Source organism: Accipiter gentilis, chromosome 27 (genome assembly GCF_929443795.1).
Source record: "Accipiter gentilis chromosome 27, bAccGen1.1, whole genome shotgun sequence".
Taxonomy (NCBI): Eukaryota; Metazoa; Chordata; class Aves; order Accipitriformes; family Accipitridae; genus Astur; species Astur gentilis.
This window is the reverse complement of record NC_064906.1, coordinates 11,758,726-11,780,383: the sequence shown is the minus strand read 5'-3', so window position 1 is coordinate 11,780,383 and position 21,658 is coordinate 11,758,726. Positions and strand designations below refer to the sequence as shown.

The window sequence follows — 21,658 nt, the reverse complement described above, 5'->3', positions numbered from 1 at the left end:
TCAGAGAGAACTTCCACAGTCGTCTCCTCCACCAGCTACCTATTCCCTCAAGAACAGCATCTTTCAGCTTCTATTCCGGTTAAGTCAGTCTGAAGTTGGCTCACACACTCAAATCTATTGCTGGGGGAGAGAGGGAAAGCCTAAATGACATAGACATACTCATGTACAACAGGACCATTTCCTTATAAAACCCCTTCTTCACTTGAGCCTGAGGTTGCAAACGTTTTTTGGTTTTTTTTAAGACAAGAATAAAACACTCTAGTACATTATCGCATCTTGTATGGAAATGTAAGTTCTTCCAGATTTCCTGAACCTTTATTGTTAAGGAGAGCAAGTAAAGATCTTTGTGGACCTAGAGCCTTCTGTAGCACTCAAGTAAACTATAAAGATACTTACCACTTCTAAGTCAGCTCAGCCAAGCATAAAAAGCCAAAGTCTTTCTAATTCCTAGCTGTCTGACATGAAGCTTTGCAAATGACCATCCTTTCTTCTTTTCCACTTATTACTGAAAGACTAGTTTTTTGTATTACAGATTAGCTACTGTTTATCAGCATGACCATAATTTATTCACCCAGGTGAAACAGAATTTCACATTCATTATTAGCCAACTTCCACTAAGTCTTTGCAACCTGCATTTCTTTACCTGTACCTGCGGAGCTGAAGTTTTGATAAACACCGACTGCAAGAATCCACTACAGCTCATGTACATGAATGCTAAAAATAAGTGTGAATATCATATGTTTTCAATTTGTGATCATTTTAATGATTAGCATAAAAGTGCTAGATAGAGAAATCTGTCTTTTTATAATGTACAAGGAACATCAAAACAAAGCTATGGATATTTCAGCTAGCTGCATGCAACTGAAGTATCACTTCTTTCATGAATTAAAGCAGCAAGATTTTTTAAACCATAGGAAAGCTCACACTTCCAAAATATAAAGCCAAGAAGGAGTGGCAAGTAATTTGTGCAAAATTATAGACATTAAACTCTTTGACAGTATATGTAAAAATCTACAATACAGGCCATTCTAGAAAACAAAATATTTAATCAAGGACAGCACTGTCAAAACAGTCAACATTTTTATACTCAGTTGAATTAAATGTAGGCTGTACAGCAGTAAGCTTTCCCTCCGCCCCTCTTCTTTTTCTGAGTTCGTAGCTGATTTGGTCTTTAGAAGCAGCAAGATACCAGACAAGCAAAAACATGGGAGGATTTAAATGGAATTATTTGATGTGGCAAAACAGCTTTTAGGGACCAGAAGCGTTTAAAAGAAAATTCTTTCCCCCTGTTTTAGAAAACATAAAGAGTAAATAAAGTTTACCTAAATAGGTATTACTGTTATCCACTATTCCTTTCCCTTTGAGTACCACAAATTAAGTCAGCAGCACAGTCTGTCCACATGGTCAGTAGAACACCTGACATGCATTTGGTCTTTTCTTAGTATTTTCTTTCTTGCCTTAAAACAAAATCACTGACTGTAGACTTTCATTTCTTGCTAGGCACAGCATTTAAATAGATCCTTAGTTCTGCCTTTTGAAGTGATGAGCTAATCCCCATTTGTTTCATTTTCCCTTGTGTTTTTACTTCCCTCCCATATACATAGCTGCAAGTGATTTCTGGATCATTTTCCCTTTGATACATGATTTATTTGGCTCAGTTTCTACCGCTTTAGTGTATCCTGCTACCCCACTGCCTTTGAGTCACCAGAATTCCCTGTTCCTCAACTTTCAATCCTCTGAAAACAACCCTCCTACCATTACTTTTGGTAAGACAATTTTTAGTTTCTGCTTCAAGCTTCTATCTTTCCCTCTACATTTACACTAGGTATTATGGCATAAGCACAGCTCAAAGCAATTATCTTCATAGCCCTGATACCACATTCCTTATTCTTGTTTCTGTTCTGAACAGTTTCTTCTTTTCAGAAGTAATGCTACTTTAAGAATTACTTTAAAGGAAGAGAGGCTGCTTCTACAACATGTCAGCAGCCAACACTTGGCTGCATAACCAAGAATATTGTTTTCCCATTACAAGCTGATAATCAAACAGGAATTGTAACATGAACAACAGGCTAAAATAATTCTATCCAACTGTATGGAAAGGCCTGATTTGGTTATCTGAATCTCAAGACCATATCAGCAGTAAGAAACAACTGAAACACTAGTGTACCAATATGTATGTACCTTTAAAAAGAGAACGATGAGCTGCCTGACCTTTCAAAAGGAAAATAAAGAACAACACCCAGAAAGAAACTGGACTGATTATCTGAAGAGTCACTTAGATGTATCTCAGGCTGTTTGCATGTCCTGTTATTTAAAATGCAGCCATTGCTTTTCCAGTCCTCCCGTTCCATTTTCCTCCCTAAGTCTCCTTGAAAGAGTCTGGACCTGCAGAAGAAACATGTCTTTGACAGCCATGCAATTATTCTCTTTAAAATCAGTTAGGTACCAGTTCACGTTGTTCCTCAAGTGCAGCACTGAGTAAAGTTTAACTTGCCTTCGCATGTTTGTGCACCTGATTTTGCCTCTCCCATTCACATGGAAAGACCTTCTGGTATAAAATTATATAGCAAGGTACAGTATAGAAGAATCTGGTTTGAACTGTCAAATGGCACTGACTCAGAAATATGGTTATATATGAAAACCACAAGTATAGTTTCAGTTGTGGTATATTGGAATAGGAGGAAAAAATACAGTTAAGACTGTTTCTATTTCCATATACAACTTTTATTGCAATACCTGTATTCTAAGTGTACAGATACAAATACAAAATGACCCATGACAGACTTTAAACCTACCCAAATAGCGAACTGAGAAACTCATTCGTTATTAGAGCCAAAGTTGACAGAACTTCAACAGGTGATAGGAAGCTTCCCCAGTCTCTCTCCAAGAATGACCAGGATCCACCATATTTTTGGTCCAAGATGTATGCTTTAAGTTGGCAGCTGAGTCTATGAACGAGTGTATTTACCCCAGATGTGTAGCATAAACACAGAAGCAATAAAAAGAAGACTCATGACCAAAACTGGAACAGGCCCACTAAAAATAAAGAAAAAAAAAAGGCATTAACATAAAAAAAAAGTCTGCTTTGTCCAAAGGCTGGTCATTATCAGCCAAGCGAACTCATCGATTCATAAGCAATTTTACTAGAAAACTCTTACTCCATTCTCACAGAAACACCTTGAAGTACACAGAAATGAGATAGCCATCTCTATCAAAAACTGCTGCTGCCCCTATGTTTTTAAAGGTACAGTTTTACACACCCTCAATGTTACATGACTATAAAGCAAAATATGATAACAAAAACCCTAACTTATTTAAAAAGTAATTATTATGAAAACAATCTCGAGAAAATTATCATCTGTATTTACTACTCAGATAGCCACCTAAACAGAGATGTAGTCAGATACAAAAACCAACAGAGTCCTCTAGCGGCTAGTGAAATTTTGGCATAAAATTCACATTAGCTGTTTTTTAAGAGGTTTTATTTCATTTGAAAATAATGGCAGCAGTGGATGAGAGATGGGAACTTCTGTTTTCTTGAAAGAGATACACAGAATGACAGTTAACTCTACGATTAAATCACTACCTAAAAAGTATATATTAACAAATTTCTTAACTTTTTTCCTTCCCACTTTTATACATTGTCTAGAAATGGTATAGTGATGTTTTTTAAAAAAACAGTTTAATCTTAGGGTGCATGTTGAGAGACTAAATCAGCTGTTTCACGCTGTTCTGAGACACAACAATTACGCGCCCTATTACACAACTACACACACTCAACACTGTGTCATACCACTCACTTCATACAATCTTGTTTCTGATTTTCAACTTGCTGTTGGTAGAAACACCATGAATTCTGTTATCCAGCCTGGATTTCCCTCCAGGTTACTGTTTGTAAGCAGGTAAACGTTACTTGAATACAAAGCAAAAAAGAAACTGAAAATTGATTGAAACAATTTACTAACATATTTTTCTAGGAGATCATAGTCCGTGTAATTCAAATGTTCATTAACTGTAATCTTACATTGAGTTTTAAAACTCAATTATTATCCAACAGACTTATTTGGGTATGGAGAACCCTAAACACAGACATAAAGCATTTAGCAAATAAATCATTGACAAAACATGCAAAATAAAAAAACTCCACACACACAGAAACTATGTAAGCAACCCTATCAAGGGCTATCTTTCACTAAGCAACAGAATGTACCTCTCAACCCCCAGTGTTTTATACATATTTGAAGCTTATGTCCTACATAATATAAAACGTAATGATATCAGGTGCACAAAGTCCTTGCACTGTATCTGAATTACTATTTAATTCATTTGAGCCTTTAGTAGTAGTAATATGTGAGCTACTCTGCTGAAGGGCACAGAGGAATAGAGGAGCACCACTAACCAGAACAGAGCAACATGAAAATAAAAAGGGTGGATTGTTTGGAGGTTTTTTTAAACATGCAGATGGCATTGATCCCCCTACAGAATAATCAACTTTCCAATACTAACATGTATCTAATTTCCTCCAGTCCCAAAGACAACCTGCTGAAACCCTGCAATTCTCCTCCATACACCTGAATCTTCCCAGCCCACCACACAGTTTAAATAAATAGTAATTAAAAAAAAAGATTCAGGCACCTCTAAAGATTTGGTACTGTGTGTTCTCAGAATGTCTTTCATAAGGCTGCCTATTACACCACAAGCCCAATTTGATTCTCTATCACAGCTCTACAGGAAACACCACCCATAGCTCTTTAAGCAAGAAAGCTCAAGACAAGATACAGGAACCACAGGTACCAAGTACCACAGAAAGAGCAACAAGTTTGGGTTTAGTCTTCTTTTCGAAGTATGCAATGCTTGATCTGAGTTTTAAGGAGAAAAATACCACATCCCACTCTCAACTCTTTCCCCCACAGATTCCTTTTCTAATATTGTTTTTAAAGACATATATATTTTGTAGCATCCTGTACCACAGATAAATGTACTTCTCTGAGGCAAACCAAACTTGCTTATTCAAAATATTTATTATTTCTGATATTGAGCACAGATACTAAATACCTGAAGCATCAGAGATATAATTATGTATAATATAAAATATAAAACTTCTGGTCTAGAGTGGAATTCTCCTGATCATCGCTAGCATGAAATAACCTGTTCTCTAATGGTTTTATGTATTTTTCATAGTAATTTTAAGAGCTCATATTTTAAACAACATGAGAGAACACACACAAAAACCCCAACCCACCAGGCTAAGCTTTTACACTGCTTTATGTAGTAGTGATCACAACCATTTTTAAAAACAACTTTGGCTGAAACACTTTAAGGAGGCCACCGTACCCCTCTATAACCCCTCTTCATTTTTAAGCCTACTGAATAGGACAGAGCTCATAACAATTGGCTGCTATGGAAAAAAACATGCTTGGAAAAATACACAGAAAGCTGTAAGCAAGAAAGTTGCTCCCAAGCCATGGTTCAGAAAACGTTACTTCTAGTGTGCAGTTGATTTGTAAAACCAACTCATTTTCACAGATTTGTTTCTTCTATGAAAAAAAAGCCAGACCATACAGCTACCCACGGCAGCTTGCAAAAAAACCACTCCCAGTATTCCAAACCTTAAAACTGGGAACCACTGTGTTACAACATAAATAGAAGGGAAAATCTACCTGCTGACCTGCTAGTATTGAAGATCAGAACTGAGCGGCCATTCAGCATCAAAGTGAAACCAAAGGATTTAAAAGGAAACTTACTGAAATTGCTAAAGCGGCTTTGACAGCTTGTATTACAAATCTACTGAAAAAAAATAAAATCTACCTAACGGTAGAACTTTTGTTTTTTCTCAGTTTGGTTTTATTCTTTTTTTTTTTTTTTAATTGAGCTTTAGTAGACCAAACAACACAGAAAATAGCTGCCTTGCCTATCTGCATAGATTTGCTTTAGAACACTATTGTTGCTCACTGTCCTTTTCTTTACCCTGCCTTGTCTCCTCTCTGGATTCAGAATGGAGAAAGCAAGACCTGTAGTGGTAGAACACAACTACTTTGATGGTTTGCTGTACAGTTTTTGATTTTTAAAGTGTCAAGCACGTATGAAAATGAAAACACGTAAGACAACTTCAGAGGAAGGATTACTCATGGAACAATCACTAACTAGACGATCACCAGCTCTTCCCCAAATATTCTGTACATGCAGCCAGCAGCAACCCTCTTAAAGGGCTCCAAAATAAAATAGTAATGGATTCTAGAAAAAAGAAGCCATAGGGTCATCCTTGAGCATCTTGAGTCTCTTCAACCCCATAAGAACAAGAGGCCATGTGTAACTCTACAAGAAGCACAAACTCCCATTCAAGGTGTGACTTGGCATGCACCTATCACCTGAAATACACCTTCCACCTTTGTCAGCCAAGTATTAGGCTGCAAAGCTTGTCTGGAAAACTGATCTGAATGACTCAAACTGGCCAAAAAGTAAAAACTTAGGCTCTCTTTACAGCTTAAGGGACACTACAACCAGATATTTGACCATAATCTTTGAACATTCGCCTTGTAAAAACAGGGATATACAAGGTATCGGAATGCTATCTGCTTTGCAAGTTTAGGTAAAATAATTTATCTTCAGAGATTCTGCAAGTATGTGGCTTATTAGTTACGTTATGTTTTCAAGGGGGCGTGCAGGACCACAACGTATCTATTAACAAAGAAAAAACAAAGGTTAATTAAAAGGGAACAAAAACAGGCTCAAGGATGCCTAAATTCACTGTGATAAGTAATTTTTCCCAACTTCAAAGGGATTGCTTGAAGTTTTCAAAGACCACTTAAGGTAAGCCTAGGCAACTACAAAATATAACTTGTACCTACCTTTTTAAAGCCACTATAACTCTATAAACTACCTCTCCAGCTTTACAGACTAAATAAAATATTTTCTCCCAGTTTTGTCTAAGCACCCACCAACCCAGCATGTTTTCCAGTGCAGACTAGAACATTGATCTCTCAATCCACAGACTGGAACATTACATAAGCAGGTGAAATATATAGTTCTCATAGCTGCCACCACCCATACATCCAACTTACACTTTGAGCCCTGGGGAGTCCTCAGTGTAGAATCGCCACATCCCACCAGTACCCGTGGAAGTGGCACGGCCCGCGCTTCTTGTCCCGCAGCTGGCATTCTTCCTTGAGGGGGAAACAGAACGAAACAAGACCCAAAACACGTTAGCAGCCTGCCAGCTTCTAACACGAAGCACCCCAAGAGACTCCTGCATCAGCCTGCGCAGCCAGGCAAGCAGAGGACACGATGGCTGGGGGCAGCACCGCCTGGGGCGACAGCCAGGACCGCCGAGGACCGCCGAATTCGACCCCCAGCAGCCCTGCCCGCACCCCCCGGGGAAGCGCACAGCTCAGCCCCCCCCTTTGCACCACCCCCTTCCCCCCCCAAACAGAAAGCACAGGGAAGGGAAAGGGTTGCCCTCACGCCCTCCGGAGCCGCCGCGGGCACCTACCTCTGCCGGACGGTGGAGCCCGCCGCGCGGGGAGCCACGGCCTTGCTGGGGGAGCGGCCGGAGGAACCGACGCTCGTGGCGCTGGGGTTAGGCCCGGGCTGCGGAGAGAGGAGAGAACCGGGGGCGGGTGAGGGCCGGCGGACACAGCCGGGGGAGAGAGGACGCCCCAGCCGCCACCCCCCCCCACCCCGGGCAGAACCTCACCATGGCGGCGGCAACGGTGGCTCGGGGGGTCCTCACGGCTCCACACACGCTCCGGCCACGTCCCTGCCCGCAGCAGGCCCCGCCCCCGCGCCGCGCCTCCCGGGGGCCCTACCGGCTGTCCGGGATACTGCCTGAGCAGCACGGCTTCTTTTCCCTTCCCCACCCTCCCTCAGCGGCCGCTTATCCGAGCGACCCGACTTCGCCCGACGCCTCGGCCGCTCTCGCTTCCTCACCGGCGGCCGGACCTGGGCGGCCGAGCAGGGAAGACGTAGGACGAGGCGCCGGGCAGCGCCCGGGCCGCCCGGCGGGAGGGAAGGCCCGGAAGGAAGGCTGACGTGTCCCGCGGTGGCCGTAGGACTGCGCATGCGCGCCGCTGCCCGGTACGTGGCGGCCGGGCCCCCGGTCCAGCCCCGCGGCAGCCATGGCGGCGGAGGCGGCCGGGGAAGGGCCGTCCGTCCTGTTCCTGCACCCGGACCTGGGGCTGGGCGGGGCGGAGCGGCTGGTGGTGGACGCGGCTCTGGCGCTGCGGGCGCGGGGCTGCCGGGTGCAGATCTGGACGGCGCACTACGACGCCGGGCGCTGCTTCGCGGAGACGCGGGGCCTGTCGGTGCGGCGGGCCGGCGGGTGGTTGCCCCGTAGTCTGTGGGGCCGGGGACAGGCGCTGTGCGCCGCTCTGCGCATGGTTTTCGTGGCGCTGTACGTCCTGCTGCTCAGCGGCGAGCCGGTGGACGCCTTCGTCTGCGACCAGGTGCGGGGCCCGGGCGGGGGTGGACGCCATTTGGTGGGGAGGGGGCGGCCGCCATTTGGTGGGGAGGGGGTTACTGGCCGGGCGGGGAGGGAGAGGAAGCGGCCGCTGCTTGGGCTTCCCTCGCAGGGTGGTGGGTCTTGGCGGGAGGAGGTGCGTGGGGAGCTCCCAGGGCTTGGTGGGGTCGGGGGGGGGGGGGGGGGGTGAGGGGTAGGGGTGGGGGGGTCTTGGCGGCCTGGCAGGCCGAGGTGAGGGAGGAAATCTAGAGCCGCAGCAAGAGGTCCTGGACGGGGGAGTGCAGCTTGGTGCGCTTGAGGAGGGGAGAGGGAGAAGGCATTTGGCTTGCAAAGGACTGACTCGAAGGGCATGGCTTTGAAATCACGTGTATGGGCCAGCGACACTAAACACAAATAATAAACGTCTCCTCTTGTCCTGTCTCTCCTGGTTGCCCTAGGTGTCTGCTTGCATTCCCGTACTTAGACTGGCCAGAACCCGTAAGAAGGTTTTGTTCTACTGTCACTTTCCTGATCAGCTTCTGACGAAGAGAGAGTCTCTCCTAAAGCGCATCTACAGATTACCTCTGGACTGGCTGGAAGAGTACACGACTGGCATGGCAGACTGTATTGTTGTGAACAGCAAGTACACCGCCAGTGTGTTCAAGGACACGTTTAAGTCTTTATCTCACATAAACCCAGACGTCCTCTACCCGTCGCTCAACATCAGTAGCTTTGAAACAGTAGTTCCTGCGGATATAGCTGACCTGATACCAAAAAAGAAAAAGTTCTTGTTTCTTTCCATTAATAGGTATGAGAGAAAAAAGAATCTAGTGTTGGCACTCGAAGCTTTGTGTGAGCTTCGAGGAAGGCTTGATTCTCATGAGTGGGATGAAGTTCACCTGGTTATGGCAGGTGGTTATGATAAAAGAGTCCTGGAGAACGTGGAGCACTATGAAGAGCTGAGAAGACTTGCAGCCAAGCTTAGTGTTAATGACCACGTCACTTTTCTGAGATCGTTCTCAGATGAGCAGAAGATCTCACTTTTTAGTAACTCTGTATGTGTGCTTTATACGCCAAGCAATGAACATTTTGGCATTGTTCCTCTGGAGGCAATGTATATGAGATGTCCAGTTATAGCAGTTAATTCAGGCGGTCCTTTAGAATCAATCTTGCATAATGTTACAGGATTTTTGTGTGATCCTCTGCCAACCCAATTCTCTGAGGCCATGGAAAAAATTGTGAGAGATCCTCTCTTAAAGGACACAATGGGAGCAGCTGGGAGAGCCAGAGTTATGGAAAATTTTTCCTCAGAAGCATTCACAGAACAGCTGTACCAATACATATGCAGATTAATACAATAAAATTATATTCCCATATTATATTTTACAGCTTTGTATCTCTAATTTGTATGGGAGACCAGTATTCATTGTGACTATGATGAAGAACCTGGGACATCTGAAGTTCCTTGTTGTGCTTCTTGTGCTGCCTTATGTTGCTTGATACAAAGAACGAGCAAAACATGTCCCACTGTCTTATTAGAAGTTTAACATTTTCATGTGGTAGGCTGATCTGCCATTGTAGGAGTTCTTTTGTGTACTGTGCCTTGGAAAAATGTATAGTTAAATGGCAGTAACTTACTAGGGATTCATTGCACATTTTACTTTAATACTGTACGATATGACTGATTTCAGTTTACAAAATGTGGATTTGTACAGATAAGACAAGCGCAGCTTTATTTATTAGGTGTTTCAAATGTCCATCAGTAACTTAAGTGAAAGAGCTATCTCAGCTGAAGTATAGAGAGAATTGCACAGTCCAACCAACCGCATGTTTAAAAGAACCAACACCATTAGGGATATAAATGGTATAGTTTTAAAATGATTGACCTTTTACACTACTTCTTAAATTGCGTTATGTTGTCATATTGGGTGTCATAAGCAAGTGTACATGTGTGTGTGAGCAGGAGGTAGCTGAGACTAGAATAAAACCAAGGACACCAGACTACCTCAGGCAAAAACATTAGTGATGAAGTTCTATGTCTATGCAGATAGCTGCAGTGCATAAGGATGTAATTTCACTTTGAGAGTTTCTGGTTTGTAGAGACTTAAATGATATCCCTTTCACTTAACATTTCATTCTAAATGACAGCACACTTTTAAAAAAATGTGTTAATCTGGAGCAGGCAATAAAGACATTTTATTTTGCTTGTTTTAGTGGTAACTTTTCATTAGCTGGGGGATATGTTTCTCCTAATATGGTGACTGCACATGTGACAGTAATTTGACTTATTTTTTGAGTGTAATATGTGGTTTTGGGCAAGGTATGTCTGATTTATTTTTTTTTTACCTACCTCTCTTTTTAGCGCATCTTTATTGGTTCATTGTTCCATTTGGTTTCCAATAGCACACGCAATCCATACAGTTGAATTTTAAGTCTGAAAATGGATTGCATAACTATACCATTTCCTCATTTTTTGAAATCCATTTTTATCTACGAAATATTTTGTAGTCTGAATTCTGCAAATTGTGTTTAAGATAGTTTCAGGCATTTTCACATTTAGTACTTCACAATAGAGACCCCAGTCTTTCTATTGCTTAGGACTGCAACCCAGTCTAAAGCTTTTATTGAAAGTAAAACAAACAAAAATCCATGAACAAACTGTTGTCTTTAATCAGGAGGCTGGGATGCTATAATGCTTATTTGTTACGGATTGGGAGCAGGTGGTCTCACAGTCCCTTTTTCCAACATTTCTGTTCATGTCAGATGAACTGGCAAGCCTGAATCTATCATCTCTCTTGCCTGTTCCTGCATTTGTGCTCCTTCCCCACCCCTTAAAAGTTTTCCTAAATCTTTGTGCAACTTTTTCAGGACAGGGGTAGCAACGAGTGACAGAAGGGACTGGAAGGAGAGTGTGAAAATAATATGTGGTCATTGACATTAACGCCTTCAAGAGGGGTTTGGCCTGGGTTTTAAGCTCCAGTTAGAAGGTGCAAGATGGTTGGAGCCAATTCCTGTGGTTGCTTAGTTTATGTTACATTCTCCTCCTCAGGTCACACTGGAGTTAACCTGGAGCCTAAGGTACATGCCAGTGCACACTTGCCAGCATAGCTGCAAGGGTAGCTCCGTTTACACTCAAACCTGGGCCTGCAGCCCTTTCCTGAGCTGTGTTGCTGGCCGGTGCGCGCCTAGCCCTGCAGCTCCTGTTGGATTTTGTGGATTGCGCTTGGACTTGACCTGCCATCTCACATTTACCTGGTGATTGCTGGGACCGTCAACAGAATCTGTAACTGTCACCAGGCTGCCCTGCTTGGGTACTGTGGCCTGGTGGGCGAGATCGCTGTCCTATTATGTGATCTTTTTCAGCTTTTGACTGTCATGCCTTGCAGAGCAGCCCCAGTCTTGCTGCTTCCTGACAGGTAGCTTTGGTCATCTCAGGCCCTGAGCTGACTGTCATGGAGCTTGGCCTTCAGGCTCCCCATCAGCTGCAGGTTAACCTCAAATTCTGCAGGAAGCTATGGTCAGCATGTAGAGGCATGGCACTGCACTTCAGGCTGCTTCAACATCTCTTGCTCCCCGTCTTGAGCAACCTGATCTAGTGGAAGTTGTCCCTGCCCACAGCAGGAGGGTTCGACTAGATGATCTTTAAAGGTCCCTTCCATCCCAAATTATTCTATGGTACTATGATCTTCCAGAACCATTCAGTGGGAACTGAGCAACGGTATCGGGATTTATTAGTTAGATGTGGCTAATCTTCACAGCCTATCCAGGGGCTGTGTATCCCAAGGGACATTAGAAGCTCAGCAGTAATAATCTCCCAGCTCTCAGGGCAACCTGAGACTGGCTTATGACCACGTAGAAGACAATGGCCCTGTACTCCAAAACCTGATGAGTTACTGATTTGGAGTTACTGATTTTGGGGGGACCACAGCTGTGCAGTGGCCGAGGCTGCCTTGCTGGAGCTCCAGCAGGGGAAGTAGTTAGCCACTAACTACACAATTCATTTTGTGGAGTTGACCGGAAACTTTGCGTGAAGAGCGAGCCCTCATGGCCCTCTAAAGTCTTAGGGCTGTGTGTGGCCTTCAAGATGACATGGCTAGGACTGGCCTACCCCAGGGCCTGGGGCAGCCTGTCAGACTTGGCCCATCACTGGAGAAGCACCTGGCTCTGCCAGGAAGAGCATATGGAGACCCTTGGAGGAGCACCGCTGTGTTTTGCTCCACCTTCCTTACTATCCTCAGAGGAGGAGCCCATGGACACAGGCACCATCCACCTCACTCCTCATCCCAAGAATGAGAACAGAGATGGAGAAAAGGGGATTGCTTTATTGTGGTAGAAATAGCAACTGTGTTGTCAGTTGCACAACAAACTGCCTGCTCTGACAGTCATTTGGTGCAGGGATGTGTGAGGCAGCTGGTGTGGCTGACAGACTTTTGGGTTGGAAATCAAAGTTAGTAACAAATGGACAGTTAACAAAGTACGGAGAGAGGGCAGTCTGGCAGACAAGGTGGGGAGAGAAGCAACTCATCCCTCAGTTACATTCCCGGTTCTGGTGGTAGGTCAGCACCACTGTTGGTTCTTCTGCTACCTCAAGAATGTGCTACCACTCCTCAGAGGCAGCTTTGATTTTCAGGTGCTCCTTGTCCCAGATGTCATAATTCCTCTCGGTGGGAGTGAGCTGCCTAGAGAAAAAGACATAGGGCCATGGCTCCTGCTTTGGGCCAGGTTCTCCCAGAATATGGCCCCTATGGCCCAGAGCCATCTGCTTCCACAACAAAATGCCAGCCAAGCCCTGGGCAGGACTGTGAGGCAGGCTGTTGTCAATGCCTGTTTCAGCTCCTCAGAAGCTGCGTGTGCTTCTTATGCCCATAGAAAGTGAGGCCCCTTCCAAGTAGGTGCTGTTATAGGAGCAATGATACTGGAAAACCCTGTCATGAATCTTCAGAAGAAGTTGGCAAATTCTAAAACTCTGCACTCCCTGCATACTAGAAGGGAATGAGCGGAAAACTGCTTTCTGAACCAGATGCAGGCCCTATGATACCATTTGGTCTCTTCTATGCTCTGACAACCTTCCATCGTTTTGTAAATGATGTGCTGCACAGCCTGCTTGATAACTGTGTAGTGGTATTCTTGGCATCTTGATGTTCTCCAGTGCTCAACAGGCACACAGACTATGCCAGGGAAGTCCTGAATCACTTGCAGCACTGGTGGCTCCATGTCAAACCCCAGAGATTTGCTCTTTTCAACAGCGCAGGGTGGAGTTCCTGGGGTACCTGGTGGACCCCAGCCGCTGGCGTGTGGATCTCAGGTCGGTTGAAGCCACCCTAAGTTGGCAGGCTCCTGTGAAGGGCCAGACACCCCCATCCTTCTTTTTAACAAAAAATATGGAGCGCTGGCAGTGGAGGTAGAGGGGCAAATCAACCCACGTACCAGATTGTCCTTGAGATGCTCCTTGAGGGCTGCTGATCTGGAGCATAACAAAGCCTAGGTGCTCCCAAAAGGGACCAAAGGAGTTGGTGGGCAGGGGATGTCAGTCTGGGTGCAGAGGAGGTTAGAGAAGCCTATGGATCTGCCTCTGCATACTAATCACAGCTCCCTACAGGGTTTGGGGTCGAAACAGAAACTGCAGGGTAGCCATGGGGTCAAGTCTTACGACGCGTAGCTGCAAGGAGGCTGTGGGAACAAGCCCTGGCTTAGTCTGAGGGCCAGGCTCCGTGGTTCTGAGCTCGGGGCCTGAGAAGGTCTGAGCTAACTGCCAGGGAGCAGCAAGAGCAAGATTCTTCCACAAGAGAGAACAAGCCAGGAGCCAAGGATGGCCACAACGAAGGCTGGGCAATGATCTCACTGAGAAGGTGTCCCTCAGCTGTTTTAAGACCCACACATGAAAACAAGGGTTTAGGTTTACAGAAGAAAGAAACATTTTGTTTAAGAAGTGCAAGCACTCAGTCAGCTCCTTGTTTTATGCCAGTGTAGCTTTATTTCCTCTCTACTTCCTCTCCTCCTTTTTGGAAATCCAACAAGAACCTTGATTATGCAAGGAGAATGCACGATGTCCTTGTTAGTGACGAGCCACCTGTCAATGAAATGGAAGCAGCTCCATCATGAGAAGACAAGAAGTGACCCCATATTTTATAAGTCAGCATGTTCTAGGGGATATCAAGTACATTTTGTTGTGCTGTCTCTAGACCAACACAATACAAGAAAACAAGGCTGATGAGTGTTGAGTGTCCAAAATGGCAGGGTTTTAAAGCAATAATTACTTGTACCGGTTTTGAACCTGTTTTAGAATTCCATACTCTGTGTGGGTATATCTTTCCTCCTTTCTCCTTTATTTAAATAAAAAAAATATTTAAGAGAGTTTTATTTAAGTCAAATTGCAAATGCCTTGTACAATCTGCTGTCAGAAGAAATATTAAGTATCGGACTAGTACAATTAAATACATTGTCGTTAGCCTACAAGAAATGAAGGTTTTAAATTCATATCCCACCAATGTGGTGTGAAGGATGATGCCACAAGAAGAAAATGATTGCAAGGAGGAATTCATGTCCTGTCCTCTCCTTCCCACATTTGCACATCCTTTTACCTTCAGTTACAACCCAGATATATAAAAAGAAGCCAAATAAAGAAGTTCTTTAAAGCATAATTAGAAAAATAAGGGCAGAGTATATACAGGGATACTAGGTGTGGACAAAGGCATGCAAGGAGAGAGATGATTAGGCTTTAAAGGTTCCTCACTTAACAGTACTATGGGCTGCAAAGTGGAAACCCACAGTTTCCCTTTTTCAATTTAATACCTGTAGTTAATAAGGTGAGCCACAAACAAATAATTTCATATGCATAATTTCTATACACTCTTTTTCAAATTATAAAAAGAAATTGTAAACCAGCATTTTCAGGATTAAACCAGCCTGCTAATGCTGCTTTTTTTTCTCTCCCCACCCCCTTCATTACTATTTTTTTTACAATTTTACACAACATAAAAAATTTATAGATTTTAACATTTACATGGAGTCTATAAAAACCTCATGCTACATTATCACATTGCTAAACTTTATTCTTTTTTATTACGGCTTTATTATTCTCTCTCATGGATGAAATGGCTGATATTTTATTTTGAATTGTAATTTATTATACAGTTAATATCACAGGGGTATTTTTAATGAAACAATAACTGTAGAATACTGAAAAAATATAGTATTTTGAGAGGGGTATATTCAATAGCATGAATGTTAATACAAATAGTAGTGAAGGAAATAGACACTTTAATTATAGTTACCTTTATCTGCTTTTATGGTGAAAGTAGCACATGTGACCCAAAAAGAAATAAATCAGAGGTTAGTCTCTATTGATTTATGGATGTGCAGTTCTTCAGTGCTGGATTGGTTTATGGCTAAGATTAACTGAGTTGATTCCAGGTTTTTGCACTGTTAGTCACATGGGAAGACCAACAAGTTTCACCTCATGAACTCTGAGACAAACCTATTAACATTATGGTATCTTTATGAGTCTAATTCCTGTGCACTGAAAGAGAAGGAAAATATAACGATTGAGAAAAAGAAAATAGAAATCATTTGGAGTTGTTTTACATGGAGAAAGGGAACAAGAAGTGCTCAGTTTTAAAACCCTTACATGAGATAATCAATCGCTGGGAAATTAGCCTTCAAACAACCCACACTACAACTATAGGCACATACCATATTTTAATTTAATGAACTTTTCTCCTCACAATTATACACAGAACTGCACTGTACAGCAAGATTTGTAAAAGACAAAAATCGAGAAACTTTCTCTGGTTATTCCCAGGCAAATGTAAAAAAAAAAAAAAAAAAGCATCATTCTTGGTTGTGTCTCTAAGTATTTACAAATGTGTAAAACAAATCACAGGAGCATCACACCTTGTCTGATTTACTCTTTTTTAATCTTGATTCTGGCCTAGGATTAGCCCTGTAAACAACCCTACAGCTGAACAATGTGCTATGTGTAGTAACAAACCAATCTTGTAATGATTGATTGCAGGAAGAGATCTTGACCATCACCTCCTCTAGGAACACAGGACAAGAGGACAGAGAAATATGGAAGCATAAAACCTAGTAGGAACGTATCTCTCATTGGCATGCCTCTTCTATCACCTGGCACATGAGGCAGACCGGTCAGGATAGAGTTAGACTGTCAGGGAGCAGCAAGGGCCATTTGGTCACTGAGGGGCAGGGAGCCAGGAGCAGCATGTAATAACAAGGTGGGCATCCCACAGTATCCAGGCGAGGTGAGCAGAGCAGACCTGGAGATGGCAGGATGCGTGAACTACTGAGCATAGTGGTTGAACAGCTGTGAAATTACCTCAACAGAAAGGGAACCAGAAGGTAGCCTTTGCTCTAGGCAAATGGCTGTATCAGCTGGGTGAATGAACCAGCTGTGTAGCTGTTGGTACCCAAAAAAGAATGCAAATATACCAGCACGGCTCAGCCCAATGTAGAGTATAAAATAAAAAACAACAAACGGGAAGAACTCTGAAGAGAGCTATGGGCTTGAGTGGCTTTCAACCCACATATTCCTTCCCGGATGCTAGGAACACCCAGCATCATGATGGTGAATATATTATAGAGATTAGTAACGGAAATCACATCTGTATTGTGATTCAACTGCATATTACAGTTGTGATGCTCTCCTAAGTCTGATTTGTACCTCTGTTGTGATTGAAGTACATTGCTTTATGACTCTGATAGATCAAAGTCCCATGTAGCATAAGATAACTTAAAAAACCAATAGGCTTGGTGTTAAACATTAAATCCTTCATGCGTTGAATATGTAAAACAACCTGGTCAGAGAGTAGCATGTGCCTTGTGAGGAGAGGCTGAGGGAAGCAGGCTTGTTAATACCAGCCTTCCAGGTCTTGTAAGGGGTTACTGAAAAGAAAGAGCAAGGCTCTTCACCCTGGTGCCTAGTAGGATGACCAGAGACAAAAGGTATATATCACATCGAGGAAGGTTCCAACTGGGTGTAAGGAAAAACTTCTGGTCACCTTGAGAACAGACAAGCCATGAAACCAGCTGCCCAGATTAGTAGCACAGTCTCCATCTTTGGAGATTTTCTTGACCCGACTCAATGAAGCCTTGAGCAGCCTGGTCTGATCTCGTAGCTGACCTTGCTTGGAGCAGGAGGTTGGACTCTGGCCAGAGAGTATGAGTGGAGTACCTCAGAAGTCACTATTAGGTGTAACAGTATTCAACATCTTTGTGAGGAGTCTGGTTGATGGTATTGAAAGCGCCATCACCAAGTTTGCATGCGACACCAGGCTGGGAGGAGAGATATATATGCCACAAAGTAGAGCCAGCATACACAGAAGTCTGGACAGTGTGGAAGACTGAGCCAAGAACTGAAGACAGCAAAGATAAATGTAAAGCCCCACACTTGGGACAGAATAATCCCAAGGCTGGGGTCTGACTGCATTGGGAGGAGCTGTCTAGTGAATTAAAAAAAAACCCTAAACAGCCTCTTCCATGTGCACTGTCCACAGCTATTCAGCAATCAGTTAATTCTATTTATCTATGAGGGCTATATTCTGACACTCTGAGAAGTCCCAGTGGTCTGAAATTGTGATCTGAAAGTGATACTAACAGGACTATTTATTCCTGCTCGAAGGATGGGAACAAAATGTGAAGAAAGCCTCTGGAGGGACTCACTGAATGTCATTGCATGAATGGAAATTATTTGCTACTGCTTCCCAGGTTTCAATCTGTTCCTCACCTTTAGATGTAGCAAACCCAGTGTCAGGCTTCTGTGTTAAACTTGTGCTTGTGCAGATACCTACCAGCAAAAAAAAAGAAACACTAAATAGGAAAATACAAAGGGTTTTTTTCTGTTTCTGGTTATTATGCTGCTTTCTCCTCTGCATGATAACACTAGTTTAACATGAGCACTAGACTTCATGTTCTACAGGCTTACTGCAGGGGAAACACAAAAACATAAAGTATTTTTCCTCACAGCACAGTTACATTGTGGGAACTCTTTTCCTTAGTGCTAAAATAACACTAAAAGTCAAAAATAGATTCAAAAAAGGGTTAGGCAAATAGGTCAATTTAAAAAGTGGTGGTCCAAATGCAGTCATTGCTCAGAAAGTCCATCAATAATTGGTGATTAGGAGCTGGAAACTGTATTAGATAATACACAAATAATACTAGACATAAACATCTTCTTTCAGGCACTGCTGAAAACAGAATATAAATCCAATCTAATCTTTGATCTGTATTCGGACCTCTTCCGTTCTTAGGCAGAACCTCTCTACTCCTACGTATCCCAAACCATGGAAAAAAGGATCAAGACGACACTCAAAGAACACACGCAGTGCCTAAAGGACATGAAAATAGACAGCGCCTTCCTGAGACTGTTCCTGTCCCAGGAAAAATCTATGCATCGTCATAAACAGCAATACACCGAGAGAATTCTGCTGAGATGGGATGTTTAATTCATCCAGTGCTAGTGTCTGCTTTAATAATACTTAAAGGAGAGAATGCTTTGTCACCTATTCCAACAGCATCTAATTTTCTGCACAGAAGTATTCTTCTAACACTTCAGTGTGAATTCAAGACAGAAATTGACACTTTTAAATTAAGCTACCAATCTGTGATTTACTGTGAATAAAGTGAATAGTATTGCAAAACATCATCTATGAATTTTTGATCACTAAAACTGTATGAAAGTTCATGATAGGTGACAGGGCAAAATGCCCAGCTTGCGTTCCTGCTCTATTTCATAAATAATCTGGGATGCTCAAGTCTTAAGATACTTTCTTTATATACCAACCTCCTGTAGAGATCTGACCTTTTGAGTGAGAGAGGCTCAGTCCAGGCTGTCCCCCATAGTGATAAAAATGGTCACATAAGTTTACTTTCTGCCTATATATTTTTAAAGGGAAGTCAGTTCCTAGAACTTGGGGGTTATGGGGTTATTAGTGAGACTACGTTTCTAGAGACTGAAGCAGATTAGTTAGAATTAAATTTAGAATGTTCTTTGCAGTGAATCAGAGCACTTGCTATTAATCTAACATGGGAGTCTAACCCTGCAGCTCTAACAAACTTCCGTATTTGACAAGGGAAAGAGATTTGGATTATGTACCCATTTAACTAATATTAGGCAAAACAAACTCTGACTGCTGCAGGTGAACAGGTTCTCTAAAATATAATTTGAAAAAATATCAACTGCGGTCATCTCAAACAAAGCACCTCAACAAGGATTGTAGAAGCGGATTTTTAAAAAAATTAATAGACGGCAGTCCAGAAGGATTGGAGGACATGCATCAACCTGATCAGAATGATTAAGCATTAACTTTCCTTCCTTTAAGGTGCAAAGAAGGCAGTACCTACATTTGTAGAAGATTCCTTGATTTTTGTTTGGTTCCAAGCATTGAATATTGTCCCCCAAAGTAAAATTCTGTAGCTGAGCAAAGGAGACTGTTTCATATGCTCCAGATCTCGCAGTTACCAAGAAATGATTCAGTGAATCCTGAGACCACTGTACACAGAAGAGCCGCTAATTTTGAAGAAGAAAGATCCATTTTGAAGAAGCAAGATCCATTTTGAAGAAGCAGATCCACTGGGCACAAAGCAATCACAAAAAATATTAAAATAAATGGCTAATAAAAAGGATTAGAAAGATATGCAAAGGCCTGAAATAAAACACTCTGTGCCAGGATCTTCTTCAAACTGAGACTCAGGAGAAACCAAGACTTCCGCGGGTGATAATAACAAAGGCAGGATTTTCAGCAAGAAATGTGCTTTTCTCCAGAGTAGGTGGCTTCCTCCTTGAACCAGTCTCCTAAAAGGCATTTTTCTCAATCAGACTTAAAAAGGGCCCTAACCACATTTGTTTCTTAAAGAACTAACTTGGAGTAACAGCAGTGAGTATAGATATATAAGAAATTACACATAATTTTCTTCACAGTAATAGGAATCAGAATTTATATACATGTGTATACATACATTTGACTTACTTTAATGAACTGGAGGAAGGCACAGCCTCTTCACCTAAATTCCAAGTAGTAAAATATATTCTGATTTAACAGAAGATCTTCGTATGAACTCAGCTGGATACAGTAATATCGTTCATATCTTCATCTAGAACCTGATACAACATCACTTTGGGTTGCCAACCATGAAATCATTTTCATGTGCGAGAAACACTGTAAGTGTTTTGTGGTTGCTGAAGAGTGGTCCAGAAGGGAGGAAGAAACACCAAAACCAATCTGTATTGTGCTGCGAGCAGCCGTACCTCAAGTCCAGAGTCAGACTGTGGTAAGTAGTGGTTATATTGGCATCGATACCTTGTGTTTGCCCTTTCTCGCTTTCTCTCTCCCCCCATGCAATACACTTACAGTTTGCTTTTATCAAATTTCTTTCCTCCATCTCTTTATTTCCTTATGGTACAAGAGGCACTTTCTTATTACAAAATACTCAGGAAGGTGTTCTCCTCATCTCAGACAGTTTCCCCTTGGAATGGCTTGCATGCTCACCATGTGCAAGAAGAAAGGAGCAGAAGCTGCTGCCTATTGTGATTAATGCTTCGTGTAATTGTATGTGGCATTGAGATGCTATTCTTTTACGAGCATGTGAAAGCCATATAGAAGAGTGAAAGAAAGATTAAATCTACAACACGCTGGGATCTGTGAGACTTCTTCCAATGACCGTGGTATGAATGTGGAAAAAAGATCCCTGGTGCTCAGATACCAGTACACAGTCGCTGCAATATTGCAGCTGCTTGGATGGAGGCTCCTCTGGATAATAAGCAGATGATAAACAGGCAGGAGGATCAACTCCTTTTACAACTTAATTCAAATCTCCTCTCTCTTGCCTGCAGGATTCATCTAGCTTTCACCTTCCTTCTTTAGAACCCTTTTATATCAGATTCTCTCACCCAGGCAAAGAGCAAGGTCATTTACAATGGCAATAGAAAGTTGATTAGAACAAATAACAAAGGCTGTAGCTTCAGTGAGTTAAAAAAAACTTTAAGAGAATTGAACAGACAAAACTCAGGCAGGATCCAAGTCTGATGGACTCCCACAGTGGGTTTCAAGACAAGTGTTTCCTCTTCTACATGTTTCCTCCACCATAGTCATTCTAGGCTCAAAGTTCACCCTAGAACTGTGCTGTTAAGAATTAATGCACAGAAGGCGAAGCAATTGATTCCTAAGGTTCTTGCAAAATGGAAGGCTACACCATGCTCACACCAAGCCT

General features: G+C 42.7%; 2 protein-coding genes across 2 annotated transcripts; one reads left to right on the top strand and one right to left on the bottom strand.

Moving 5' to 3' along the window:
* Positions 1–2,702: 2,702 nt before the first annotated feature.
* Positions 2,703–7,793, bottom strand: SEC61B (SEC61 translocon subunit beta). Its single transcript, XM_049830500.1, has 4 exons — positions 7,694–7,793; positions 7,490–7,587; positions 7,062–7,163; positions 2,703–3,036 (listed from the first exon to the last, which is right to left on the bottom strand). The coding sequence occupies exons 1-4, from the start codon at positions 7,694–7,696 to the stop codon at positions 2,949–2,951; spliced, it is 291 nt and encodes a 96-aa protein (XP_049686457.1). The 5' UTR covers positions 7,697–7,793; the 3' UTR covers positions 2,703–2,948.
* Positions 7,794–8,059: 266 nt separating this feature from the next.
* ALG2 (ALG2 alpha-1,3/1,6-mannosyltransferase) lies at positions 8,060–10,638 on the top strand. The gene is made up of 2 exons (XM_049830477.1): positions 8,060–8,441; positions 8,893–10,638. Exons 1-2 carry the CDS (start codon positions 8,115–8,117, stop codon positions 9,793–9,795), a joined length of 1,230 nt encoding a protein of 409 aa, XP_049686434.1. The 5' UTR covers positions 8,060–8,114; the 3' UTR covers positions 9,796–10,638.
* The last annotated feature ends 11,020 nt before the right edge of the window (positions 10,639–21,658 follow it).

What these genes read in the sequence shown, in the direction of transcription:
- SEC61B (XM_049830500.1), bottom strand. An exon ending in GGCTCCACCGTCCGGCAGAG is followed by an intron (nt 7,164 to 7,489) that starts GTAGGTGCCCGC and finishes TTCCCCCTCAAG; the next exon opens with GAAGAATGCCAGCTGCGGGA. An exon ending in GACTCCCCAGGGCTCAAAGT is followed by an intron (nt 3,037 to 7,061) that starts GTAAGTTGGATG and finishes CTTTATTTTTAG; the next exon opens with TGGGCCTGTTCCAGTTTTGG.
- ALG2 (XM_049830477.1), top strand. Translation starts at nt 8,115, where the DNA reads ATGGCGGCGGAGGCGGCCGGGGAAGGGCCGTCCGTCCTGTTCCTGCAC. An exon ending in ACGCCTTCGTCTGCGACCAG is followed by an intron (nt 8,442 to 8,892) that starts GTGCGGGGCCCG and finishes TGGTTGCCCTAG; the next exon opens with GTGTCTGCTTGCATTCCCGT.